The sequence below is a fragment of the Culicoides brevitarsis genome, chromosome 3 (genome assembly GCF_036172545.1).
Source record: "Culicoides brevitarsis isolate CSIRO-B50_1 chromosome 3, AGI_CSIRO_Cbre_v1, whole genome shotgun sequence".
Taxonomy (NCBI): domain Eukaryota; kingdom Metazoa; phylum Arthropoda; class Insecta; order Diptera; family Ceratopogonidae; genus Culicoides; species Culicoides brevitarsis.
This window is the reverse complement of record NC_087087.1, coordinates 18494846-18506647: the sequence shown is the minus strand read 5'-3', so window position 1 is coordinate 18506647 and position 11802 is coordinate 18494846. Positions and strand designations below refer to the sequence as shown.

Sequence of the window (11802 nt, the reverse complement as noted above, 5' to 3'; positions counted from 1 at the left end):
CGAGTGCAATCGCGCATTGTTAATAATCCAATTTCGACGACCTTTCGGCCAAGTGTCGCGTTGAACTCTCGTGTTAGTTTCTCGTCGACTTCTTTAGCAAATTTCCGGCGACTGCACAGTGCACATGCAACAACAATTCCAATTGCACCATTTGTTTATTTAAATTTGACAACCTATCATATGGGACCCTTCATAATATAGAAAACTCTAGGTAATTACACCGTTCATCCCGTTCAAGCGATAAATGAAATCGTCAACGCTGTTTTGTTGAAACGCATTTTTTGAAGAATGGTTTTTGACAAATATCGTTAACAGCATAATAATACATACTAGGAACATTTCCTAATCTGACTAATGAGGCTGGAGGATATGTAAGTTATTTTTTTCTTTCTTATCTTTGAGAGAATTGCAATTACATGAGCATGGGAATACGTTTTTTCACAAAGGTTTTAAAAAATCATTTTACTTTTAAGCTGAAAATTTAAGATCAACTCATTCAGTAATTCTTTTGATTTCAAACTTTTCTGGCAAGAAAAGTAATAAAGTCATCGTTATTACTTTATATATTTTTTATTTTGAGTTAAATTTCTTTTTTTTTTGTTTTTCGTTGAATGATGAAGTTTTCAATTAAAATTTAGCTCTTGTGTTTTTGAATAAAAAAAAGGATAAAAAACAAATATGTATGGAAAATTTAAAAAATGCTTTTAAGAAATTCAAATTTTAAATTTAAAAGAGCATGATTTATATGAAGTATGAAAAATTTACGAAACACTCTGTACATAAAATTTAACAAAATTTGCCAAAGAAAAGAACCTTTGTTCTAAAAACCTTGAAGAAATGTTTTCTTAAGTCTGCATTAAATTTTGCATGAAAAACGTGACGAAAAAAAATTGACCTTTAATTCATTGTCAGAATTTTAAATTTTTCAGGGAAAGTATTTTTCCTCCAATTAATAATTTAAAAAAATTCTAATCACGCAAATATTTTTCTTGTACATTGTTGCTTCTTCCTCATCATTCTTCATTTAATTTTTGTTCCGGTCAGTCATAAAAATGAAAATTCCCTTTAAGGAAAAACTTGAAAAGTTGGATCACAAAAAGGTCCTTAAAATATCTCTCGTCTTGGCAGTCTCGGGACTTTTTATGTCACTCATCTTTGTACCGACTCTCGTAAATACAATTGTAAAGTTCTTGACGATCCTCAAGCCCGGACGATTTATTCGTAGTAAGCACGAGAAACCTGTTGTGTTCAGATACAAAATCTTTTTGTGGAATGTTACGAATCCCGATGACATTATGTATAATCGTGCGAAGCCCAAATTACAAGAAGTTGGTCCCTATGTATTTGAGTAAGTAGAAAAATTTTAAATAAAATCTAAAAATAAAAGGAAAAACATATGAATATGCTAATTTATGACTAAAAAATCCTTTTAACGGAAATTTTCCCAAATTGAAATTTTTATAATTTAAAAGTTTAATAAAAAAATTTAATAGTTTTAAAATATTAAATATTAATATTTTTAAAATTATTTTTCTTTTAACAAATTTATTTGATAGTTTTTATAAAAGAAATTTATTAAAAAATATTAAATGAATTTAAAATTTAATTATGTTACATTTTTTATCAATTTTTTACTAAAATTCCTACTTATTTTATTATTTTTTTTTGTTATTATTATTTTCGTATTTTTACTATTTGGATATTATTCTTGAATTTTTATTTTTAAAATCCTAAAAATAAAATTTAATTTCATTATTTTTTAGACAAACGAAACAAAAAGTTGAAACTTTCGACAACGACACGGAAGACAGTTACTCCTTCGACCTCATTAACGTATATCGCTTCAGCAAAGAACTCAGCTATCCTCTAACTGGCGAAGAGCAACTAAATATGTTAAATTTAGTCCTTGTTAGTGGCATGGTCAAAATTTTCGAGGAACGTCCGCATTTGTTAGACACTGTAATGCGAGGCATGGACTTGGTATTTGACAACCCAAAATCTATCTTTCTGTCCATGACAGCAGACGAATTTATTCACAACGGAATTTTTCTCAATTGTGACCAGCACGAGTTTGCAGGAAAGGCTGTTTGTGCGGAATTCCGCGATACAAAAACCCTCAAAATGATCGACGGTGACAAAACTCGTCTGCGATACAAGTGGTTCGATAAGGTTTAGTTGAAGGTTATTTTTTCGATCGAATTTCAATTAAAAATTCAAAAATTTTTTTTTAGCTAAACAATTCTGTTCAAGCACGTTATACGCTGCTACGTGGCAATCGCGACACGAACGATATCGGAAGAATAATTAGAGTTAATGACGAACCAATGCAAAATATTTATAAACACGATAGCAAGTGTAATGTAATTAACGGCACCGATAAAACCTTTTTTCCGCCATTTCAACGGAAACGCGAAACGATTTGGGTGTATTCGCATGACGCATGCATTTCATTTCCCATGGTTTACTCGCATTCGCAGTTTTTGAAAGGGGCTCACACTGCTTTCAAGTCACTTTATTTGTCGGATCCATTGGTAAGGATATTTTAATTGTTCAAGCCACTCCAAACTTATTTTTTTTGTTTGTCCCATTATTATAAAGTCAAAAATCCAATCTCATTAAAATTTAACTTTTTTTTCAAAAAAAGTTTTAAAAATTTTTGATTTTCTGAAAAAAAATGAACAAGAATTTGTATTTTTAAAAATTTCAAAAATAATTTTTTAAACATTTTTTTAAAGTTGATGTTGGTTTTCATTTGAAATAGGTATATTTTCCAAATTTAATTCTTATTTTTTATTATTTTTAATTTCATTTTGTATTTTTGTATATACCTATTTTATGTTTTTCATTAAAAAATAATTCAAAACATTTTTTTTTATTTTGCAAAAAAATTTTTTTTTTGGAAAAAACAACTTTAATTAAACTTTTAGTCTTTATAAAATTTATTTATCACATTTTTTATTTTTCAGATGAGTCCAAATTGCAATTGTAACCCATATACCGGATGCAAAATTCCCAAAGGTACGATAGACATGCATTCCTGCCTCGACATTTTTGTTCTTGGAAGTTTTCCGCACTTTTATTTGGCCGAACCGAGTATTTTTGAGACCATTGATGGAATGGAACCCCAAGAAAATATTCATCGAACTGGAATTTTCTTTGATTTGGTAAATATATTTTTCCACAATTTAAAAAAAACTATAAATCTCAGTTATAATATCAGTTGACAGGTGTTCCAGTTCTCTCTTTGGAGCGTTTTCAAGTGAATTTTCGTCTTAAGCGAATTCTGAAATACCCAATCATGGCAAATCTACCCTACGATGTTTGGATTCCTGCGTTTTGGTATGAAGAGACCTTCACTCCGTTGAAACCTGATTTGGCACTCATGGTTTTCAGTCAAATGTAAGTTTCATGTTTTTTTTTGTGTTTCTTCTAAAGAATTTTAATTTTAGAGCAAAGTTTTTGGGAATCTTTAGTGGATATAATCTATTTGTCATTGGATTACTGGGATGTGGTCTGGCAGGTGCCAAACATTTCTTAACGAGAAATCACAGTCAACCTTTGGGCATTAGTACCATACAACAAGTAAAGTCGGTAGAAACGGAAAAAGCTGACGAAGATGAGAACGATGTCTCAGAAATGAATAATTACAATAGAATCAACTACATGCCATAATTTAAAACAACTAAAACCACAGATTTGCTTAAAAAGTGCTTTTGCGACAAAGTTGCTTTTGCTGCATTTTAAAGTGATAAACTCATCACTTTGTCACATTTTTCATATCAAAAAAATTACTATCGAAACATATTTGGTCCGAAATACACATTTGATGACATGACGGTGTGAACCTTTAATGTTAGTCCTATTTTAATTACAATATTTTTTACATAGGTAACTATAACATTTAAAAAAACAAAAAAAAAATGGAAAGGAAACTCCATAACCAGTCTAGACCAGACATTTTAACGGCTCATTAAGTGATTGATGAATAGCAAGCATAACATGAAAAGGTGTTTCCCAATTTGGTTGCGCGCAAAAACAAAACGTTTATTTACATTCATCTATCAAAACTCACATCAACCTCTATCATAATTAAATTTACTTGTAGCTACATCGCAAAAAAGAGAAAAAAAAACATTACACGCGGATTATTTCAAATAATAAAAAAAAGTTATAAGTGACGTTACCTTGTCTCAATAGATTATCATGTTGCGGTTTTTTTTCGTCATTTATTTCAAAAAGAAAAAAATATTCATATGGCTTAGCATAGTGAGAGCAAAACTGTAAATCAAAACAAATCACATTCCTTTTGGTCATACAATACTTAGTACTCATAATTCGAGCAAAATTGTTACATAATTTGAATATTGTATTAACACCACACACGGCAAATGAATCAAAATTGAATCAATTTTTTTCTCCTTCTCTTTCTTAAACCCTACGGACTGAAAAGGGGTTTTATTAGCGCTTTACACTTATTTTACACATTTTTTATTTTTATTATTCTAAGATAGTTAAAAAATTTTAAAAACCAATTTTTTTTTCTCAAAGAAGAAAAACTGTGGAAAATGTGTGGATTTTCGAAAATGATGAGTCTCACTCCTGCGTCAATCAAATGTGATAGAAAATTTTCTATTTTATGAATTTCGCGGGGTAAGTTAAATAAATCAAAGCAAAAATTTTTAAATAAATGTACTTACTGTAATTACAAAAGAGTTATTGACTTTACAAAGAATAAAAAAAGTTTTGAGGAAATTATCCAATTAAAAAAAAAATTGGAGACAAAGTGCGTTGCTTTTCCTGTCAAGTTCGCAAAAAAAAATCACAATGAACAACATAACTTTTTTCGTGACAAAATATTTTAATTTTGACAATTTTATCGAAGAATTTTTCATTATTTGCAAAGTTAACAACTATTTTGTTATTACAGTAAGTACATTTATTTAAAATTTTTGCTTTGATTTATTTTACTTTATTTTTACAGTCATTACAAGAAGACGAATTTATTTCGGAATTCAAAAAGAATTTTATCAAGCAAAGGATATTTTGAAACGTTGTTGGAGTTTTATCCGGAAACGGGAAATGGCTTTTCTTTTTGTGTTGAACACTAGTTGTCCTTAAAAAAAACTCGGAGAAACTGTGGAAAAAATGAGAATGGAATCGTTTCATGAAATGGCAAACATTAAACTAATCTATATCAAAATTTAAACTTTACAGTTGTCCCACTTTCAACATCCGAGTTCAAAAAGTATTGGGGTAACATCCTACTGCTGTGAGCAACGTCCTCAACAAATGACGTTCGTAAAAAAAAACATCGAAAAAAATTGCTGATTAGTGATTATCTATTCAATTAACATGAAACTAAACATGAGACGACCAAGCTTCAAGAGAATTATTTGCAAAGTGTGATGTCAAATTTGACAAATGAATTTAGATATGATTTTTAGAGTTTTTGAATTCAGGGTTTTTGCAAATGTAGACTTCAACACCAACTTGATCCATTAAACCACGTTAATTATCCCTTTGCGCTTTTAGTACACGTCTGTTCTCTTGGGTGGTATGATTATGAGCAGCTCTTTCCTTTCACTTTTCCTCTTATTTAACTTCTATGCCTGAGGTCAACTGACATTCCTGACACACATGACAATAATAGATCCGTCCATGAGAAAAAGGATATTTAGATTTAGCCCCTCAATGTGTCAAAATCACCCCTTTTCATTTCAGAAGGCAAAACACACACGACACATGAGCCCCTGACCCCAATTGCTTTTATCAGCAGCAGCCATTAACGGCCGGCAGCGAAAATTAAGTTTTTTCTGTTAGCAAAGTCACAAATATTGATTTTTTTTTGAGTGATTGAACCGCAGTTGAACTAGTTAATTTATAATTTTTGCATACATTTATTGATTGGCGTGACATGATAAGTTTTTGTTATTAACTTTTTTGGCAATGACCTCGCTGCGTATTTCTCTTGTGATTTTTTTGGTACATGAAATTTGTCCATGAACCAGGACACCGAAAAAAATACTTTTATTGAAATCTTTTGATTGTTTATTGAAATTTCGCAGAAAAATAATTGATTTTTTTTCGAAGGGGAATGATATCAGTAAATTACATGCGTTACGAAATTTTAAAATTAAATTGTAGTCGTATATTATCAGAATCTAGGCTAAATGTGTGCCTTACCTACTCTTACTCCGCAACTCGTGTGCCAAACTAACAATGATTCATAAATAGAGCTGCAAGCAAGTACAAAACACCAATTACACTGAAAATTAATAAAATTCGCCATGTGTTGCAAAACCTTTGCTCATTCCATTTCACTTATACGGCCAATTGATATTCGCGACAAACAAACAAAAATAAGACACCACAGCTATTATCTGGTACTTACTTGAACATATTTCGAACTTGTTTGAACAAAACTAAATTGAACTTAACTAAAATATAACAATCTAATTCATACAACGAGCGACTTTGTTGAATTCAACTATCAACGATTCAAGCAAAAAAAAAAACAAATGACACACGCACTGATTTTAGACAACTTTTCAATAAAATAATATTATTAATGAAAAATGAATTAGAATGCGTCGCGTCAAATCGCGCCAAAAAATTCACATACTGCTGTGTCATTAAGCACATTCGTACACGTTCGCCATGTAGCTGTTATTATTTCGAACGTTTTAAAGACATTTTTGATCTACTTACATATCATTATTAATGTTTTTGAGCGATTTTTTTTAAACGTTAATTTTTTTGATCATTATTATTATTTGTAGGTTGAAATTTATAACAAGTGTCTATCACATGTAATGCCGGGCGATTAGTGGTACTCCTTGCTAAGAAGAGAATTGCGACAAGATACCGTTAATTGGCAGGGACGTGATAAGAGCAGACTTTTAGAAGGTTTGCTTATTAATTTCAAGTGTTGCTTACGAAAAATTAATTTTCATAAAAAGTTTAATAATTAAAAAATAATGAATTTTTTAAATTAAATTTAATTAAACAAAATAATAATTTTATAAAAATAATTTTTTTTAAACTTCAAAAAATTTTTATAAAAAAAATAAAAATAAATTTTTGTAAATTTTGGAGAAAATATTATTTTTTTAGAAAAAAAATTTAATTTTTTTATTTTTTCAATTTATGTAAAAGTTTAAATATCAATTTTTTGAAAATCACTAATATTCGAATTCAATATTTGTTTTCAAAACAAATTTCGATCCAAATGATCGATTTTTTATAAAATTAAACAAAATTTTTTTTTAAACTTTTAAAAAATTTGATAAAAATAAGGCTCAAGATTTTTTTTTTAATTTTTCATATTAAATATCAAAAAATTTTTTAAATAATTTCAATTATTTTTTTTTAAGTTTTTGTTCTGAGTTTTATTTAAATTTTTGGAAATCACTTTTAGTATTAAATTTAAAAAATATTTTATCGTTTTGGAAAAAAATATTGTCTTAAAATATTTTTCCGTCCCCCTTTTAACTTCATCCCTGAAATATTTCAGTGAAAAAAGGTACAAAATATTAACCAACAAGAACATGAATAAATTTTCGCAAATATTGACAAAATTACACACGCCACCGTCCACAGATTGATCAAAAACGGTAAATTTAATTTGAAGTGAATGAAACATAATTTGCCGTAACTTTGCGAGGTATCAAGACTTAATTGATTAATTGACATTTATTATACGTATACATATCAGAACCGATATTGCTCCAATTTTTTGTCTCTCGTTATATTTCTACTCTCTACTTTTTGCTTTGCACCGTTTTACAAGAATTAAGATTGCATCAGAAAAATAAGTAGCGAGATTAACATGTGTGAGCAAACAACATTTAATAATTTTTTTTGATCCAATTTATTAATAAATTAAATCGCATTAAAACGCGGTGGATTTTTTTTTGTCGTTGCAAACAGTAGCATTCAATTAGTAATGAAGACAATAATTGAATGACATTGCGGTTTCTTGATGAATAAATTTTACAATTGAGAAATCCTCGTTCGCCAAAGGTATTTTAAATTGAAAAATGTCAGTTAACAAATAATAATTATGAATTATGGCAAGCAGAAATTTTTAACAAATCATTAAATGGAGAACTACACGCGCAAATCTCTTGCGTTGGTACAAAAAAAAACATCAGTGTTGTTAATTAGTTAAACATTGTTGAACATGTTGCTGCACACACATTGCTAATTATGTCTAAGCAAGAGCAGGAAAAAAAACAGAGCAACGTCTGTGAAATATTTCTTGTAAACTTTGTGTAAGAATTTTACGATATTTTGTAATTAAATGATAGTAAAACTGAGTAATCTGGAGAATTTTTGTTTTCATTTTAAAACGTAATGTATTTGCGGCTGCATCACGTTGCTCCTGCTCGTTGTCGGATCTAGTCAGCTGCCTCACATGTGAAACGTGTATGAACTGAAAAAATGTTGCTGCGATAAAATAATAATTAGCTTTTTTATTATTTCATCATAAAAATAAATCGACACATATCTAAATTTATTGTACACAACATCGATTAACAAACATTTTATTTGTGTTTTTATTATGAGTTAATCGTTTTTTTTTTTTAATTTTTTTCAATGAAAATGCTGAAAAAATTATTGAATCAAAAAAAAACGAATAAAAAAAGTTTGCCTTAGTCTTATTAAAATCAAAAAAACGGAGATGAAAAAGGTCGAAAATTTCTCTAAAACGGGTTAGTTTTAGCTTATAACGGTAATATTTTAAAAATTATACTTATCTGAGGCTTTCGCTAATTTTTTTTTTTTAGGAAACTTGAATGATTTTGATTTTCTTGAAACTTGATTTTGAATAACGATGAGACGTTTTCGCGATTTGGATCCTGCATGACTGATCAAAGTTTAATTAATTCAGAAAATTTTCCATTAATGATGAAAGGTAATAATTGTCATCTGATTATGCAATAATGAGAACTCTTCATGCAATATTCACTAACTTTTTTTCGCCATTTTGATATTAATTCGATAAATTTCTATTATAAAATGTGAAAATTCTTATTTTCAGTTCAGAAGTTATTCAACTTACAAGCCTTTAACATTAAATATTTTTAAATCAAAAATAATAATTAGCAATGAAAATTTGCTTGACTTTTCTTTTAGTCTTTCTTGGATGGAATTACTTTGTTCAAACAGCGGTAAGAAAACATTTATTTTTTTCAACTTAGGCCACTCAAAATAAAACTCAAAAGTTATGTTCGATGCCCCATTTTAGAAAAAATATTCAAAAAATTATTTTTATTGAGAAACATTTTTCATATTTTTGTAGTGAATCGCTACTTTTAATTATGAAAATTTTTCAGTCAGTCAGTCAGTAAAATTAGAAAATCAGAATATAAAAGATTTATAAAAATATTTTAAATTAAATTTTGATATTAAAAAACAAATAAAGTTTCAAAAAAATTTGTCAAAGATGGTTTTTTAATAAATTTAAAAATTTTGTAAATCTAAAAATGTCTCGTATATTTATCAAGCGAAAATTTAAAAAAAAATTAAGAACATTTTAAAATTAATTTATTTTTAACAATTAAAAAAAAAAATAATAAAAAAAAATCGCGTTGGCGCGTGAAATTCGTGGAAAATTGATATTTTTGGCTTTTATTATGAACGTTCATAATGGTACAAATTTGCGGCATATGTTTCGGGTATGAACGTGTATTTCGGTAATAAATGATAATTTTCGGTATTCATATTTTAATGAGACAACGAACAATTTAGAGAAAAAAATTTTTTTGATGAAAATTGCTTGATTTTTCGACATAAATTGCTTGAAAATTTGAAAATCGCCAAAAATGAAACTCAAAGTTAAGTTGAAATTTTTTGAAAATTTTTTTTTTCATCAAAAATTGTTCGTCATTTTTCAAGAAAATTTCAAAAAATATTTTTATTTAGAAAAGTTGTTCATATTTTTGTAAAATCTAAGAAACTTAAAAATTAGTCCGCATATCCTAGTCTTGAATTTCAAATAAAAAAAAGTTTTCAATTTTAACGTCATCGCGCCACGTCTCGCACACAACGACGTATGCATCACGTCTTCGTCGCGTAAAGACGCCGCGAAAGACGTTTCATGCAATTTGGAGTCTTTTGTAGATTTTCACACTTTTAAAGTGTTGTAGAGTATATTTTGCATATTTTTTGCAAAAATGTTTATTTTTTGAAAAAAAATAAAATAATTAAAAAAGTAATTATACAAAGGTACCCATCAATCAACTCGTCGTCAATTCGCTCACCTGTGACAATTCGCTGTCTAATATGCACTGTCATACCCGTATACAGCGAAAAAATAAAACAACTCAAATGGTAACGGGAAACTTCACGCTCTTAGAGGAGTACACTAATGATTATTCCGTCACCGGATACCTTTCCTATCAAGACTATTCTGGAACTTGGAAGGGGCTTATTATGCGAACTGTCAACAAATCCTGCAGTCTCTTCTTTGACGTAAAAGGCTCGGTAAAAGACCAACTTGCCAAGTATATTGTCGACTATAGACAAGGATGTCCCATGCAGCCATTCTTTTCACGAATTGGGCCTAACTATATTAATAGCTATCGAAAGGATTGGGAACAAGACTTGAATACTTGGATCCCGATGTTTTGGATGGAAGCAGATAACTGGAAGTTGAAGTTATGCTTCTTCAACAAAAAAGATCCCAACGTAATTACCGCTAAAGTGACTATTAACTTTCGTCTCTTGAATGAACGAATGAGCCAATGAGCTTCGTTAACAGAAGTGGTTAGTTTTTTAGAAAACTCCAATTATTTTCCCTAAAAAAAACTCTAACTAAAATTTATAATTTTATTTTTGAGCTCCTTGGGCCCCTTAAAGCCATTTTATCACACTGAGAAGTCTTGAAAAAAAAGTGGAACGACTTCAAAACGCTCTACAAGAGAAACCAGCAGAAAAATTAGAATTTACAACATGTCGTAAATCAATAAAAATATCTATTGGAAAAATTTGAAATAAACGATAATAAAATGTCATGCACACCACACCACTCGTAAAGCAACAAATATTTCTCGCCACGACTTTAATAGTTTTTTCCGTTCATTTGTTCGTTCATATTTGTACATAATTAAGATTATTTTCCATTCGCAAATAAAGATAAAAATTTTCAAAGGTATTTAGACGCATATTTTTCTCGTACAATGATATTACTTTATTTCTTCACCACTTGTAACGTAAAGCCATTTGTAGCTTGCTGCGTGTGTATAAAAAATAAAAAGAGATAATGAATTGTGATAAAAAAAAAAATGGAAATTCTCCACAAAAGTGAGAACAGACCGATGACTCAATAGTCATGAATTTTTCAACGTTTTTGTGACTTCCTTGTCATGACGACGCACGACAACGACGATGATGATGAAATAAGTGGAGTAGTAAGTAGAATCAATCATTTTGTATGATTAAGCAATTTGCCCCCTTTTTTCACAGAGTTCAAGAGAAGTACTTTCATTACAAAAAAAATTAAGTAAGTTACTTCATCCCATCCTCTTACTCTTGTATAACGCACAACAATCTCCACGTGATCCGAATTTGATTGAAATCAGTTCCTGCATCGACGCAACAATCTTTTGACACAATCCAATTTTTTTTAATCCAAATACTTTACTGACACCCATTATATCTCACACATGGGTCACATACAAACAGCAGGTTTCAATTAAGTCTTTACTATCCCATTTGATGAGAAGTACTCTTCATGTGTACGAACAGTGTGTGTTTAATAAAATATATAATAAATACTTCACGCAAACCTCATTAAAC

The 11802-nt window shown here is 29.0% G+C and overlaps 1 protein-coding gene across 1 annotated transcript; it reads left to right on the top strand.

The window, feature by feature from the left end:
- Nucleotides 1-1052: 1052 nt before the first annotated feature.
- Nucleotides 1053-3672, top strand: LOC134835282 (sensory neuron membrane protein 1-like). The gene is made up of 6 exons (XM_063850154.1): nucleotides 1053-1348; nucleotides 1764-2169; nucleotides 2232-2531; nucleotides 2967-3164; nucleotides 3221-3399; nucleotides 3450-3672. The coding sequence occupies exons 1-6, from the start codon at nucleotides 1053-1055 to the stop codon at nucleotides 3670-3672; spliced, it is 1602 nt and encodes a 533-aa protein (XP_063706224.1).
- Nucleotides 3673-11802: the final 8130 nt, after the last annotated feature.